The sequence below is a fragment of the Protopterus annectens genome, chromosome 5.part0, assembly GCF_019279795.1.
Source record: "Protopterus annectens isolate FY-2018-M chromosome 5.part0, PAN1.0, whole genome shotgun sequence".
In the NCBI taxonomy this organism is placed as follows: domain Eukaryota; kingdom Metazoa; phylum Chordata; order Ceratodontiformes; family Protopteridae; genus Protopterus; species Protopterus annectens.
This window is the reverse complement of record NC_056735.1, coordinates 1,138,627,305-1,138,644,760: the sequence shown is the minus strand read 5'-3', so window position 1 is coordinate 1,138,644,760 and position 17,456 is coordinate 1,138,627,305. Positions and strand designations below refer to the sequence as shown.

Sequence of the window (17,456 nt, the reverse complement as noted above, 5' to 3'; positions counted from 1 at the left end):
AGATGATGATTGGTCAGACTTTGATAAACCTGGGCCTTCTTGTATTGCTTCTGAGAAGGGGGTTTTAAGACACCTCTCAATATAAATTTTTTCTTCATCTCCAGGAAAGTCCTGTGATTAAAGGAATGACAAATAGAACAAAACTCCTGGAGACGGACAGCTCCTAAGCAATAGACACAAACTGCATGTCTGTCAGTTAGGGGCATTTTCTGCCCACATTTCTCACATTTTTTGAAACCAGAGGATTTTAAATCTTTAGAAGACATCCCAAAAGAGAGTAGTAACAAGGGAAGCTAGAGAATTTTTTTTTTTTATCAACAATAACAAGCTAACAGTAGAAGTTAACTATCAAAAAGGGGATATAGAAGACGAAAGGGAGGGCACAGCCCTCTAACTTAAATGGGCTATGAATGGGAGAGAGAAAAGAAAAGAGGTAGCCCTCTAACTTAAATGGGCTAAGGGCAAGGCAGTTCTCCAACTTAAATGAACTGACCTTAATTTCTAAAGGAGAAAAAGAAGAGAATGAATAGCCCTCTAACTTAAACGGACTACAGGGAATCCTAAGAAAGAGGCCAGGATACGGACAATAAGGTCTAAGCGGAAGAAGATGGCCCACAGCAGATAAAAACAGCAGAACAAAGAGGAAACAATTAACTAGCACAAAAAATCTAGCTTTCAAATCAATAATATAACAAGAAAAGGCAAATTCCAACAATAGTGATATATGGAGACTATACTTAGCCAGAGCCAGCAGAATGAGCACCCAATCTTGTTTAGCAGCAAATGAGATCTGGGGAGCTTTCCTAGTGCATGTTGGCATAGGGTTAAGCCACGAGCTAGTGGAAGACCTCCAGCTTGTGTATAAAGGCTGAGTCGGATCAGAGGGTCGGCTCCAAACCCATCCTGGTAAGAATGAAAGCGAGATAGGACAACACATTATATACTTTTAGGAAAGAAGAAGAAAGGAAAGAAAGGGGAAATTTTCCAACAATGGTAATTAAAAGGAACTATACAAAGTGTAGAAAGAAATTTAATACTAGCAATAGTATTTAAGACGTGCACCTATATATTAATATATGGAAAAGACAATACTAACAATAGTACCCTAGAGAGTACTGAGTGTACAAAAATGTAAGGGAGGAACCAAGAAAAAGTTAGGAAATATTTAGATTTTTGATACATAATAATAACATTTATCTAATAGTCGCTTGAGATAAAGGTGAACCACGTCTTTCCCATAAAGCGGCAAATGAGATCTGAGGTACCTGGGGTTGGTGCATTATGGGTAAGGGAGAAACTCGAGTTTTAGGTTGCCACGAGTTTTAGCAACAGCCGATTTGGATTTGAGGAATCAGATCCAAATTCATCAGTTAAGAACAGAAGGATAATTGACATCATCAGATCTAAAGTTATAGCTGCTGAGTCAGGTGTGGGGCGAGTATATAAAAACTTGAAAGACTAAGCAACCTTATACAATCTATCTGCTTTCTTAGAAACAGCAGGTTGACTGTGAGGGAAGTTACAGGCTGTGACAAACATATCTTCCAATACTGATAGTAACTGGGGGGAGAAATTAGTGAAGGTTCTGAAAATTCCATTTGTAACGGCTCAGTATTTTCTCGGGGACTAAGAAACCTCAGTGTTCTTTCACTGAAAAGACCAGCACATTCTGGAAAGAGTCAAACCAAAATCCTGCACACAGTGAAGAAAAATAAAATACTACAAAACTGAGAGCACACAACATAAAGCTGACAATATATTTAATGTATAATGTAAATCTACAATTAGTATAGGGACTCGGAATAGGAAGGTAATTGTGGATACTATGTGTACAAGTTAGGATTGCATCAATTCGCTTTTTGATTAAATGTGTAATTAACTTTTATTTCTGACTGGACTTGGACTATCACATGGAAATTTGGGAAATGTATAAATGTGAACCGGGTATTCAAATTCTGTGTTCTGATGAAGTCTGACATTTATATGACAAAAGCACTAAACTTATAATTTTTTTATTTCTCTAAATAAGCTGTGGTGACTGTTGTCTTTCCATCGGCTCCACAGTGTGTGCTTGCAGTTTTGTGGTATTTTACATTCTGGAAATAGTGTCAGACAAATATAATCTCTCTCAGGCAGATTCAGTACCATGCTTCTCCTCTGACTCTGAATCAGAAATCTGAGGAACAAACACCTGCATCTGTCCCATCATCTTCCTACCTAGAGAGTCAGAATCTAGAATCTCTTCAGGAAATGAGGAATCCCTTTTTCTTTTACCAGAAACCACCTTATAGGAAGGATCAATAGCCTAAACAAGACCCTAAGTCAGACATAATAAACTACTCCTGACCCGAGAAACTTGTGTAGTAGACAAATGGTTAGTTTTTGGTTTCTTTTTTACATGAAAAATGGGGAAAACAACTTTTCTAATGGCAGCAACAGCTTCGCCACGGATGGGCACTACATTCTGACTAAACAGCGAAATCACCCCTTTCCCTTCTAACAAGGCTGACAAGAGTTGTTCTCCCTTGCTCACTGAAGGGACCCCAACATCTAGAGGACACTGCTAACCCTCAGTCTATAGTGGTTGTAGGTGCTACACCAGGAGGATCTGGGGAAAAAGATGAGTGATCTGAGGAGCCAGCTTTGGCTAGAGCACAGTCACCCACCTGCAGCTGGGGCAAACTGCTAGCCTGCTGTGATGGCAAATGCAGTTTTCATAACTTTTTATTTTGTGGCTGGAAGAATAACAGACCATGGGATCGGTAGTTTATTCCATGGGCAAGCCAAAAGTGGTGTCACTATCACAGGGAAACTAAGCAGCACAAGTCAGTAAAATTTCAAAATAAATAATAAAAAAAAACTTTTTTTCCAGTAAAAACAGTAAAACACACTTTAATATACTTTACCAGCCTCTATACCAACCTATACACAGATTCTCCACAGAAAAATAATTTAGGAATGTTTTTAACAACTTTTAAACTGACTGAAAACGTGCACTCCCATTTAAAAGTGCAGTAAAGTCTCGTGACAGTCGGTTAAAAATATAAACTCCTAGTCAAAAGAATAACTTTCCTAACCAGGAAAGTAAACATTAATAACAAAATTTAAATGTGGAAGTTTTGTTCCTCCTAAAGGGAACTTAACTGTCCAGCAGTGGAATACCAAGAGCCGACTGCCGGATCTTTGAAAGTCCACACAAAAGCATTCATTTCAGTGTCAGCAAAGCTCTAAAGCAGACGTGTCCAACCAGTGGCCCTCAGAGCTCTTCCATGCGGCCCACGACCTTTAACTGCAGCATCAATGTACGCATGCCCCAAAACACTTTTTTTGTTTTGTTTTTCATGACCATGACCTGTAACTCTAATGTCGGTGTGTGCATGTGCCAAAGCACACTTCTAGTTTTGATTTTTTTGAGCCAAAGAAGGATCTGTGCATTTGCACCGTTATTTTGCGACGAAGTATCAGTGTGTGTGTGTTCTCGCCAATGAGGGACTCATTTATGGATTTGCTGCTGTTGCCTTTGAAAGGGACAGCACTTACCTGTGTTAATAGGCAAGTATGGAGTGAGTGAATGCATGCATGAAACCAGAATGTTTGTGTGTGTGAAAGTAGAAGGGTGGGTGTGTGTGTATACATGAGAGAGAGACAGAGAGAGACATGCACAAAGAGGCTAATGACGATCAATCTACCTACTGAACACAAATAAGTTAGCTCACAAATATATTGTACATTAAAAGTACACTTTTATTAAATTGCGGCTTTCCTGACAGAGAGAGAATTGTATTGAATATGAAATCATACCTCTCAATTGTATGGATTTTCAAAGAATGTCTGGATTTTTGCCCCATCTTCCAATGTGTGTCTTTTGCTTAGGAAATAAAAGTAGTCATCCAAGGTAATGCAGTTCCAGGGAGGAAGAATGAGACAGCAGCCTAGGGTTAATGGGTCAGTAGTGGATTGACTTTATGGGACTGTAGCATATAAAGTTGTATTGTTTTTTTCTGGTAAACAAAAAAGCAGCCAGTACTGTTTTGTCATTGGTGGGTTCTAAGCAGTGGCAGACTGGACAACAATAAGCATAGCTTTGGTGGATCATCAATACTGGCAAATCAGGTGGACACAATGTCATTTTTTAAATGTTGGGGGTTTTACTGTGTATGTGAGTGTTTATGTGCTGGGAGGGCTGCAACAGTAGATGATTATTAAAGACAGAAAGTTAAGGACCGTGGAGAGTCTGTTTCAAAACCTGATAGTTGGGTACTAGGCATGCCAAAAGTAGATTCTTTTTAAGACCTAGCTTCTTGCCATTTGCAGTGGATGGATATTTACATGTAATGGACAATGCTAGCAGTATGAGTGTGGTCCTGTAGGGATCTGAAGGATGCCAAGTCTACCACTGCCAATGTCTTGTAAATTGACCTGGAAATGGGTATTGGGATGTTACTGAAAAAATACAGTAAGTGGGCTTAGAAATATAGTTTAATTAAACAAAGTGCACTTGCAGTTTGCAGGCCATAATTTAATTTATTTCAGATAGTCCAGATCCTGGTAGATTGTATACCATTAGACGTAATTAGGGAGAGCTGTCATTCTGGGGAAATAAGCAGCCCTAGTTTCCGTGAAAGCTCTGTGGTAGCTTGCAGGTAGGAAGTTGCAGGATGTGGATGCAATGTGTTTTATTTATTATTTTTAATGCATTTGTCATTTCAAAGCATGGGTTTCTTTGTTGCAAAAGAAGACAGGATTGAATGAGGTAAATAATGCTTAACTGACAATGATGGGATCGAAAGATAATAAGTGATGTATAATGTTTGCAGCTACAGTTGTTTCAATGGTGTCTTGTGATGCATGACTATTTTGGGCCAGTGTCCCACTTTTATTTTTCGCTTTGTCCAGATTTCTTGCTCTAAGGTTGAGAGGTATGGTTCCATACTAAATCAGAAGGCTGTATTTATCTTGGAAGACTTTTCAGCATAATTACGAGAAACAGAGCCTTTTTAATATCTTTGCTTATTTCCAATATAAACTGCCATGTAACCTTGCAGGTAACCTTATTAAGCTACTTTAATTCTTTTAGAATTGACAGGTATGCTTCATTGGTTTGGACGTATGCATAGAGTGCTAATGTGACTTTGATATTGCAGCAGTGTGTGGTTTACTTATTACAATAACTTTTCTGTGATTCTGGGTGTGTAACAAATTTAACAGTTTTTAAGATGTGTTCCAAAAATAAATACATACATAATAAATAAAAATAATCCTCTTTGCACTTTGAGCTATTGACAGTCTGTGAATTTGTTTTTTTCAAAAGTGAAGGTCAGCATTACAGCTCAGTAAACTGACAGTCTGTGAATAACTTCTGCACAAATTACAATGTCTGAATGTCAAATGGCTTTAGATTGGAGGAAAGTTATATGTTTACTCCAGTTACGTAGTATGATCTTAGAGAGTTTATGGATTTCTTATTGATTTACTTTTTGCTGAGCAGTTGTTTGTTGATTTATTGATGGTCCTTTTGGTGGTGGGCAATTGAATGGATGAATCCATCTCTATTATGATTTTTTCCACCAGATATTTTGACTTCCAGACAATTTCATTCAGTGAGTGTATGTCATGTGATTACTGAGGTTCCCTATTTTACAAGTAGGGACTGTGTGTGGGTGTGTGTGTGAGAAAGAGAGATTTAATATGTATACTAAATATATTTTTGCAAATGCAATTAGTTAAAAAGGCCCCTATTCTTGGGCAAGTAGACTTGAGTAACCAATATCAGATCTTAGTCATCCAGCTAGGAAAGTTTAGTTATGTGGATTTTCCATCTGGTTTGATGAAGGCTATGCTACTTACTCAAGGTGTACATTTATGGCTATCCATCCCAGTTGCTGAACTACATTGTTTGATAATGAGAGGACCTTTTTACAGAAGTTGAAGTTTTTGTGTCAAGAACTTGTCCATACAAAGTGGTTTGTTTATGTTGCAGTGAAGGCTGTGTACAGTCTTTGTAGTGAGCATTTTAAGTATAACCAGTATTTCTGAGGTGGAAGAAGTCTCTTAAGGCAGGATGTTTCTTAGCCTGGAAAGCAAGCCAGTGATGAAATTTACAGGGGCCAATCAGAGACAGAGGAAAGCAAGAAGCTTTTAAGTCAGTTTGGATAACTAAGTGAACTTAGTCCTTTGACCTTTTTTGCCAGAAATGGTTGCAGTCTTTCTTTTGGCAGGGTGTTTTGCTGAGGCACATGCCAAAAGGGGCGTTGCACTCAATAATGGCTCTTCTAAAGGAAGAATACAGGGGATGTTATGATCTCCTTGCCCCTGGATGAGATACCCTTACTAATGAGGTAGGCCATGTAAAAAGCATTTCATACAACGGAGACAACATGGTGGTCAAAAGTCAGGTTTCTATCAACCTAGGTGCCCAAGCACCTCACCACTGATTGTGTGCTTACAACACTGTTATTAATGTGATAATTTGTGGGGACATCACTATCCCCAAAGGGGATGATGATGTATCTTTTTGGCATTTAGCTTGAGGACATGTTTCTGGCACCAGTCCTTTGTTTGGGTGAGACCCTCTTGTAGCTTATTCAGAATTGTTTTATTAAGTCAGTAATGTGAATTCTATAATTTATTTAAAATTTGTTGGCTTATTTTTGTGGATTATAGTATTGTAGGACTGCTAAAGTTGACATTTTACGTAGTTCGACTGATGGAGTGGTTTTCTCAGTGAGAAATGCTAGTGCTGTAGTGAATATCTCTATCTGTGTGTGTGTGTGTGTGTGTGTATATATATATATATATATATATATATATATATATATATATATATATATATATATATATATATAAATATATATAAAATATTTGATATACATATACACACATACATACATATATATATATATATATATATATATATATATATCAAACTAAGATGTTAGAGTTCGAAAAAGTGAAGAAATTAGTGTTCAAATAAGACCCAAAAACTCCAAAAGGAACACTCGTGATGAGGCAAAGCACCAGAACTAAATCAATTATTGTAGAAATGGCCAAGTCACATAAAAACGAACAAAACAATTTTATGTGACTTGGCCATTTCTACAATAAAAGATTTGGTTCTGGTGCTTTGCCTCATCATGAGTGTTCCCCTTTTGGAGTTTTAAGATGTTAGGGTTAACTGTTAGATTACAGAATTACAATTAGAATGAGAATTAGAACTTTAAGGTAAATATTAGACATTTATTCATTGTTCGAATGCACCTACAGTACAGCCAGGAGGTCGACTTTGGTCACCCGTGGCAGCGAAAGACTTAACTATATGATATATTTTATATGCGGTCCCAAGACTAGCACTAAATAAGCTACTAATTACTATAGCACTCAGTCTTCCTCATTACCTAGAGGAAAACAGTTTTTTTTTTACTTACTTTTCTCACTTGCTTAGAGAAAAACAGCTCTTGTACTCACTTTCCTCACTTATCTGGAGGAAAATAGTTTTTTATTCAGGCATGTCCAAGGGTCAGCTCCCAGTGTTCTCTCCTGTCTATCTGATGAATCTGGGCATCTTGAGGCAATGTAGAAATTGCCTCATGTACACAGACAACCCTCTCCTCCTACCACACAACACTACAACCTGTGAGAAATGCACTTACCTAGCCAAACTGGAGGTAAAGCTCTCTCCAACCAAGACTGAACTTGACAGTCATGAGGAGAAGGTAAACATTTGCAATACACCACATGCATCACATAGTCTCACTAAATCTACACCACCAAAATCCACATATAGTAACACAAAAACATTCGCAGAGGCTATCAATAATAATCTGCCTAAGCAAAAGAGACCTCCAAAGCAGAAACGCAAGCAACCTCCATCACCCAACACAACCCAAATGAGACATAGCCCACAGACTCAGTGTGCCACTCAACCACAGCCAATAAGGCAAAACAGCGTACCCAACACACTAGTCATAGGTGACTCTATAGTCAGGCACACTGATGTCCCACTCACCAGGCTAAACAAGGAGAAGGTTACTGTCAAGCTGCCTGTTTGGTGCCAGGATCCGCCACATAACCCATGCACTCAGGTCACTCCACAACAAGTACAAATATAACTCTGTCATTGTCCATGTTGGTGTGAATGACCTGAGACACATCTCCCTGGACTACATGAAAAGAGACATGGAAGAGCTCTCCGATCTTGTAACCCAGGCAGGTATGACCCTAGCCCTGAGTAGCATTCTGCCATCGCCCAGAATTGAATACCGCAGTACAAGGACAAAATGATTGACTTCAACAATTGGCTAAGCTTCTGGTGTCATTCTAAGGGGATTCAGCATCTGTCTGCTTGGGATGACATAGTCAACAGACCACGATGCTTTGCCACAGATGGCCTGCACCTGTCGCTCCTGGGATTCCAGATACTGGCTAAGGCTCTTGCTGCCCCTGTAGTGCCTTTTTTAGGCAAGGTTCAAATAACAAATTCACCACTGTAACAGGAACAGGAAAGCAAAAACTGAGGGTAATGCTACTCAATGCTAGAAGTCTAAATCTCAAAATGCACTTACTAGAGGCACTCCTTAAAATGGAGAACATCAATATCTGTGCAGTGACTGAGACCTGGTTCAAGGCTCCAGGTGTGTCCATATTCATTAAGGATATCCACACCTCCAGGCTAGTTGCTCAGCATAATGCATCCGAGGTTATCCAAGTGCAACCAACTCTGGGCAAAACTGCAATCCAAATTGTAGCTTGCTACAGATCCCCCATCATGCCCCAGGATTCCCACTCCTCTTTTCTTGATGTACTGGAAAATATTAGGCTTCAACCAAACACCCTAATAATGGGCGACTTCAACTACCCCACTATTAACTGGGAAAACTACTCGTGTACCTACTCCTTAGCTCAACGCTTTCTGGAATTCATAAACTCCAATGCCCTGGATCAACTTATCCACAACCCCACCAGGGGCAACACTATCCTAGACCTAGTCATTACCAACATGAGTGACCGGTGTTCCACACGTGAAGTCAACTTCTCGTTGGTCCGATCCGACCATAAGCTAATCACCCTTGATATCCACATCCCGCCCCCACCCCCTATTAAGGAAACCACAGTAAAAAATTTCTCCAAAGCCAACTTCATGCTTCTTAAGACAGAAGTGGTGAACTTCATGACACCCATGCAGATGGACAATACAGTTACAACTGCTGAATCCTACACAAATGCACTCTATAAGCACTTACACGAGTGCATGGATCGTGCCATCCCAAACAGAACGAAGACGCTTTCCTCCAAAAAAAGGAAGCCAATCTGGTGATCCCCTGCCATAAACAAACTGTACAACAGAAGGAAGGAACTGTTGCGAGAGAGAGTAAAATCCCATGAGTGGACGAGCTTCCTGGTCAGCCTCAGTAAGAAGCTGAGATCCCTTATAAGATCCTCCAAAGCTAGCTACGAAAACAAAATCGCCACTAATTCCAAGGACAGCTACAAAGCATTCTATAGCTATGTCAAGAATCTCAATGGCAACACCCAGATCTGCTCTGAGTTACAGCACAAAGGCAAGAAAATTACAGAACCAACTGATATTGCCAACATCCTGGCAGATAGGTCCAGTGCTAACTTTACCCCCCTCTCACTCCCTAAAGGGCCCATATCTATACAGGAAAAATGCAGAGTCCCTGTAATCACAACTAGGCAGGTAAAAGCTGCACTCTCTAAAGCCAAAAACACAGCATCCATGGGACCGGACAACATCCCAGGCTGCGTTTTACATGAACTTCAGAACGAACTGGCTCCCCACTTAAGCACCATGTTCAATAATAGCCTCGCATCAGGCTTTGTGCCCACTGAATGGCGCACAGCAACAGTTATCCCACTCCACAAAGGGGGAGCCACCACTGATCCTGGGAACTATCGACCTATTAGCCTGATGAGCCTGGTCTGCAAGGCCATGGAACGTATCATCATGGAACTCATAAACAAAGACATTGGTAACCTCCAAACTCTGGATCCCATCCAGTTTGGGTTTGCAAAAGGCAGATCATGCCTCCTGAACCTGATCGACTTGTTTGAGGCAGTCACCACCAAAGCCGTAGATGAGGGTAAGGTGGTTCACACAGCCTATCTTGACCTTGCCAAGGCTTTCGACACCATCCCCCATTCTAGAATTATAGCTAAACTCACTAAACTAGGTATAAAGCCCTACGTCACAAGATGGGTTGCCAACTGGCTCACTGACAGAACCCACACTGTAAAAGTTGCAGACTCCAAATCTGACCTCAAAGCAGTGACAAGTGAAGTACCACAGGGTTCCGTCCTGGGACCTCTCCTGTTTGGTATCTACTTCTCTGAAGTACAGGCAAACACAGAAGGCCTCTGGCTAATGAAGTTCACAGATGACTGCAAACTAGGAGCCATAGTCAAGCCCCCAAATGATGTGGACATCCTACAGAAGTGCCTCGCTGAGAAAGATGCCTGGTGTCAGAGCCATGGCCTCAAGCTCAATGCCAAAAAGTGCAGTGTTATCCCCTTTGGTAAAAACTCTGTACCCATGAACTATCACAAAGGTAGCAATCTACTTAACACCGAATGCGTGATAAGAGACCTTGGGACCCAGGTGGACAGTAGTCTCTTATTTGATAGTCACATCGCCACAGTAGTCAGGAAGTCCTTCTACGTGGCACACCTCATCATTAAAGAGTTCTCATCCAGGAAAAAATAAGTCATTGTTCCCCTCTACTGGACACTCATTAGACCTATTATAGAGTACAACGCCCCTTGTGGAATGTACCTCACAAGACATCTGCAGCAGCTGGAAAGACCACAGAAGTACTTCACAAACAGGATTACTGGCCTCAAACAAATGCCCTACACTGACTGCCTCAAAAAACTCCAGCTTTACTCCGTAGCATATCACCTACTCCGAGGTGATCTCTGCCTAACATATAAAGCTATGTCAGACCCAGAGCTGTTGGACATGCTACACCTAAAGAAATCCCAATCCCTCTGAGCTACATGCTCTAGGGACCTAAACCTTGTCACCACAATAAACAGGACATGCTGGAGGGATAGATTCCTGTCCCAGAGACTTCCCATACTCTGGAACAGGCTACCCATCTATGTCAAAGTTCTTCATTAGCACTCTTCAAGAAAAATCCTGATGAGTGGATGGGAAATAGGAAATACACCCCGGGGATCACTTCTGTCTCTCTGCTCGACAGTGGCACAGGAAATTGACTTTCTTGGGTGGCGTTAGCCAGGGAACCTTGTTGGCTAGGCTTACATAGGACCTTGGGCCGATAGCCTAGTACCTTACCTATGAACCTAAGACAATTTCTGTTCACTCAATGCGGCCCCAGCAAGCAAAAAGGTTGGACACCCCTTCTCTAAAGGGCTTGTTGCCCAAACCTGACTCTGTTAGCTCAGCTCAAGCTAATGATTCGGCAAGTAGAACATGCCCTGAAGGTTTGGAAGCTGGCTGACAGAATACAACCTATGTAGCTTAGGCTACTGCAGCAGTGGTCAGTATGATGAACATCTCCCCTGAAAGGGGTATTTATATCCAGCGTCCTGAACCACTTTTAGTACCCAAGAGTCTGAAACAATCATTTGCCAAAGGAGAATGCAAAAGTCAGTTTCTGGGACAGATATAGAGTGAGAGGGCAAGAGGGGTGGGAATGTGGGAAATAATGCTGGTATAGTCATTCTGAAGTAGTAGACTGTTCCTTTTTTAATTACAGATGCTTCTTTCTTGTTGTTTCCCTCCTGCCATCTCTTTTTCATTCTGTTTGGCTTGAGAAGACAGTTTTCTACAAAGAAAAGAGGATTTTGGAGATTCATAAAAGAGGGCCTGAAAATTCTTAGAAACTCCCTGTATTAATTTCCTTCTCTCATCAAATTGACATCCTGAATAGCAGATGGGCCAAACAAAACCTTACATAAAGTAGAATTAAAATTTCAGTCTCTACCTAATCAGAAAACTTTTGATTATGTACCCAGGCATATCTCCTCAGGTAGCAGTGGAACTAGACCCAGTATCTGTACAATTATACACACACTTTTTAAGGCATATTTTGATACTTGAGAAAGATTACACACAACTGAATTCAGATAGGAACTGCATCCAGGAAGAAGATAATTCTCTCAAACTGTCTGCATGAAATAGAATAAACTACTTCTACACCAAAGTGAAGAAGAAAATATTATCTTAACAATCTGTCCAGTATCTTTCCTTCTTTGTCAACAAGGGACAGACTTGGGAAAATCAAAATACTATTTCCAGCTGGCAAAAAGTCAGAAATAGCAGCAAGGCCAGACCTCAGGTAAGAGAACAAATGCTTGACAGTTTCAGAAACTTTGTAAAGTCTGTATGCCTTTTGGGGATTGAAAGGTTGGGAATCAGGATTATTACAGGCAGAATTAAATTCATCCTACAAGGCTGGAACAGTAGGGAGAGACATCTCTGGGAATGCCTTCCGGACCCAGAAAAAATGTTCTGCCATGTCTAGAATGGACACTGGAACAGCTGAACAGGATATGGCTAACTCTCCAGGTTGTGGTGGGTAAAAAGACTACACCAGAGGAAGCTAGACAGGTGAGAGAGGGGTCTGAGGAATGATAAATGACCACTACAGATTCACTGTCAGTTGAGGCACTGACTGAGCCTGTTGTGTCAGCAAAAAGTATTTGTTAACTCACTCGGGCCTAAAACACCTCTTTCTGTTATACTTCCAGTTCACACCCATTACTCTCTTGTGACATCCAGGACATTTTTGGATTCAGCTTATTTAATTAAATGACCTGTCAGCTAATAATATGTAATATTAGAAAGGGAAGACGTTACGAAAACAATTCTAAGACTGTTAGTCTAGGATGACCTTCAGTAGAGAAATTAGTCACTGTTTGCCACTTATTTATATTTTCATAACTGAGAAACCTACACATTACTGAGGTGTATGGTGTGAAACACCACTGCGGGAGGCAGCACAATTCACTGTCAATAATAGTTTATATCACACTACACTTGAAATACTAATAGTTGTTTGCTACTAATTATGAAAATAAGCAATATTTCCATTATGTACTTAATACTTCAAAAACCAAGTGACGTACAGACTGTTGCATGGCATTAAATGAAACCTTAGATGCTGTTGAGGAAAACTGCCTTTGATAGTTGCACTGTAGTCGCACATTCTGAGAGTTATCCAGTATTATTGCCTTTGCTAATTACACAATTAAGTATATATTTACACATTTTTGTAAATAGCTCAATAAATATGTGCTTATAAAGGAATTTCTTGTCATGTGAAAGCTAATGTCTGGTTACAAAAATGTAACAATATATGTCTAATTTGCATGGTTTTCAAGATAAGAAAATTTGTTTGTGAATGTTTACAAAATATATAAATCGGGGTTTGTGTGCATGTAAAGTATACTTCTTACTGATAACATTGCTATTTGTACAGTTTTAATAGCTTTCACTGTTCACAAAATATTTACATTTGTTTTTCTTATGCTTAAGTTTATTTTTCAGAAAATGCCTTAGAATGCAAGATGTGTGTGGGTTGCTAGAGGTGTGACATTCTATAACACACAGGTGTTAATGAGTTGTGTTGCATTTTCTGACTAGGTACTGTGGAAGACAGAACAGAAAGAGCAGGGTAGGTATCCATGCTGTAACCAAGGAGGATTTCTCAAAGGTGGCTCACATTACTGGAACAAGAAGATCCAAAGGGAAATTGTAAAAAAAAAGTGTTCACAAGCAGGATGCTTAGTCGTACACTCAGATACTCAGCCCCCATCACCATAATGCATAAGCATTGCACTAAACACTTCTTGAATTTACACATTTGATAAAAAAAAAAAAAAAACTCAAGTTTACACAAGCAGTACATTATCCTACGAAAAGCCTCCAAAATTTAGTGCTAAAAATAGCGGTCCCTGATATTCAAAGGAATACTGACTTTGTTAAAGGAGGAATGCCACTTAAAGCTCTAATTCAAAACTTGTATATTTTTTAAAAAAGATAATAAATCTGTATGGAAGGGTTCCCCCCACTATCGACTTATCTGCCAGACGTGAAGCTAAAAGACAGATACAGCTCTTGTGAAGCCTATGAGCTGCTGCTTCACTTGTGGCAAGAAAGTACTAAGGAACATTTTACTCTGCTGATTTCAATCCACAGGGCTGTCCAATAAGCAGTCAGAATGAAGAGGTGGGAGGGAGCCAGGGCTTTTGGAAGCTGGACAGTTGTGCCCTGGGCGCACACAACCTATATAGCTTTAAGGCTACTGTGTCAGTGGGAATGATTAACATCTACACCACTTTTTTTATTAAAAATATTGTTCTCTGCATTCCTAAGGCATTTTTGTTTGCTTCTAAACATAAGAAAATTCAAACACAGGTAAATACAAAGGCACGTTTTTTTTTCATATTTATGTAATGCCATTCACCAGATATCACTTGCAAAGTGTTGACCTAAATACCACAGGCTACCAAACAGAAGTGAGCTTTTAATCCTTCATACAAAACTGTGAAAACATCTATTAGGACTGGAATACAAGCACTCTGCTGTCCAGCCAACTGCAGAGAACCACCATAAACTATAAATGTGTGTAAAATATTTTTAGTAATCAGAACAGAAATTGACAATATACACTCCCATCAGTGCTTTGAATGTGATGAGCTACTCACTACTTTCTCACCTAAATACCACAGGTCAATAATTTAAAAAGGAGCTTTCACTTTAATAATAAATAAATAATTAAAATATATGTTTATATGGGTGTCGTACACAAAACTGAAAAAACACACTTTTGAATGACAAATGAACAAGCAAAAATGTTTTAACATCAGCCGATCAAAAAACAGAGAAAACATGTTTTTTGTAGGGGACAACCCCCCACATCCCCTACTAATTACAAATACTAAATCCAAAATTGCAAAACAGTGGGAAAAGCATGAAGTCCTTGATCCCTACAGTACATGGTCCTACAGTACCATGATTTTGCACTAAGTAATGCTGGCATTCTTTGGCCAAATGCCTCTAAGACTGAATGTGTTGACATTCTGAATGTTTGATCAACTGTCTGCCCCCAATATATATATGGCAAACATTTAATAGGTATGAAAAACAAGCTCCATGCTGTTCAGACAGCGGGAGAGAACAACCAAATGCTATGGGAAAATAAAAAAATGTATCTAAAATACTTTTTGTAGCATTAGTGAGCATCACATTAGGTGCCTAGAGAATCAGCAAGGATATATATATATATATATCATTGGAGCAAAGCAGAAGTTCACTACACAGATGCCTGATGCAAGTCTAACCCAAAAGTGCAATTACATATTCATACATTATAAGACCATGGCTGCAGTATGCAGGTGTCTTATCTTACTCTGAAGATACAGTGATCTTTAAGTTGGAACATGTAAGTAGCATGGGGTGTAGGAAGCAAAGTACCCTCCCCTTTTACTGAGTATAGCTGAAGGGGAGAAAAACCCATAAAATGATTTTGAAATGTTAAAGAATTACCTGAAAAATCACTTTTTACAGTAAGCGCTTAATGTCAGATATGTAGGCAGTGAGCATTATGACCTCCTACTTCTGCCAAAAAATCAGGAAAATTATCTACGGGCTGAGACTTAAGCAGCCTGCTGGTTCAAGTAGTTTGAAAGACTTCCCCAGGAGATAAATGGGGGGGAAAAGTATTTAAATACCTGAACAGCAATATTACTTATCAAATCTCACCACTGCTTTCAAAGCAACATGACATTACTGGCTAACAGTATTTTTCAATTTTGAACATTTCCCCCAAGAAGAATGATATTTCATTTGTATTTTTACCCTTTGCTCCCTGGAAGCTCACATCATACTCTCACCCATATTTAATTAAGGAACACTCACTTGACTCCACTGCCATCTGTAGGAAGATATCAACAGCAGAAGAAAGCAGACCTTTGTTGGATGCCCTCAAGTGGTTCAAAATGACTGGAACAGCATGGTATTCCAAAAACAAGGACTTGCCTTCATCTGTCTTCTGCTCCTTATGAAGTGCATCAAATGCTTGAGCCAGAAGATCTGCTGTAGAACAACAACACCTTAAAATTAGATGGGAAAATATTAAGCACAACACTTCTAATTGCAGACATAAGGTTTACTTGCTTAAGTCACAGTTCGTTCACTACTCACTGCAGGTGTGCAGCAATTCCAAATGCACCCAAAAAGCACCCATTTTGCAAGGTTGTAAGCTACTGATTAATATGGTTAAAATGCAGGCGTGTAGACAATGGCATACTGTTACCATACTCTCACCTCATAAAACAAAATTAACAGATGATAGCAATTGTGGAATGGTTGGATGGTCAGCAGTCACAGAAGGCAAAAAACAATCAATAAAAAGGCACGCAAAAAATTCTGAACATTCTTTTTTTGCCTACATTTGTGTCCTTGAATGATTCTGACCCTTAAAAATCTGAAACTATTTTCACAACTAAATCAAATTATGTGGGATGGAGCCATACAAGTTTCCTCTCGTCAAGAAACCCAGAAAAAGGAAGCACAAATCATGGGGTACGGGCCCATTACTTTCGAGCTCACACTGTTTTAATTTTTTATTCAAAGTTTAGCACGTGCACAGGTTAGTGCATGAGGGAGTTTCTTTGATATGGAGGTAGTCTACAAATGGTTTCTCACCTCTTCCTCAATGCTTTCTCCAAATTTATTTTTATGCAACTCAATATGCTTCAAAAACAGCCTATCGTGAAAGAGGAAGAAAAGCCCACCCTAAAAGAAGTGAAAACAAAACTAAAGAAAATGAAGTCACGGAAAGCAGCAGGATACAAATGAGGTCACAGTAGATATGATTAAGATTGTTGGGTGAATTGGGAGAAAAATGGTCCCTGAGGGTTCTCATAGCAGAACTGAGAGAAAGGCATATACCAGATAAGTGAAGAATAAACATTCTTGTACAAGTTTTCTTGGGACCTTGTCATATGCTTTCTCCAAGTCTAGGAATGCCCACAGTTGGATTCTTTCCTCATCTCTAGTTTCTTTTCAACTATCTGTCTCACCACAAACATCGGGTCAGTTGCGCTGCATCCTTATCTGAATCCAAAATGATCATCTCTCATCTTACTTTCTACTGTTTTGCATTTTGTTAATCAACCTCTCCAGAACTTTCAAGCAATGTAACAGGAGTTTGATACCTCTGTACTGCCCACAGCTGTGAATGTCTCGTTAGTTCTTGAGCACTGGCACTAGTATGTTTATTCTCCAGTCATCTGGGATATGCCTTTCTTTCCATACTTCTATGAGGACTGTCAAAAGTCATTTATCTCATCTCACCAAGCATCTTTATCATATCATATCTGTAGTGACCTTATAGGTTGCGCAGTGAGCAGTTTCCCTTGAACTCTCACCCAGGATAACACAGCTGAACTGCAGACACTTCATCGTA

General features: G+C 39.6%; 1 protein-coding gene across 1 annotated transcript in view; it reads right to left on the bottom strand.

Moving 5' to 3' along the window:
- The window catches only part of CCDC138 (coiled-coil domain containing 138), a 1,743,291-nt gene that overhangs the window by 211,695 nt on the left and 1,514,140 nt on the right, over positions 1-17,456 (bottom strand). Inside the window, exon 13 of the mRNA XM_044070994.1 lies at positions 15,905-16,081. Within this exon, the coding sequence (XP_043926929.1) occupies positions 15,905-16,081 (177 nt within the window). The remainder of the gene's footprint in view (positions 1-15,904; positions 16,082-17,456) is intronic.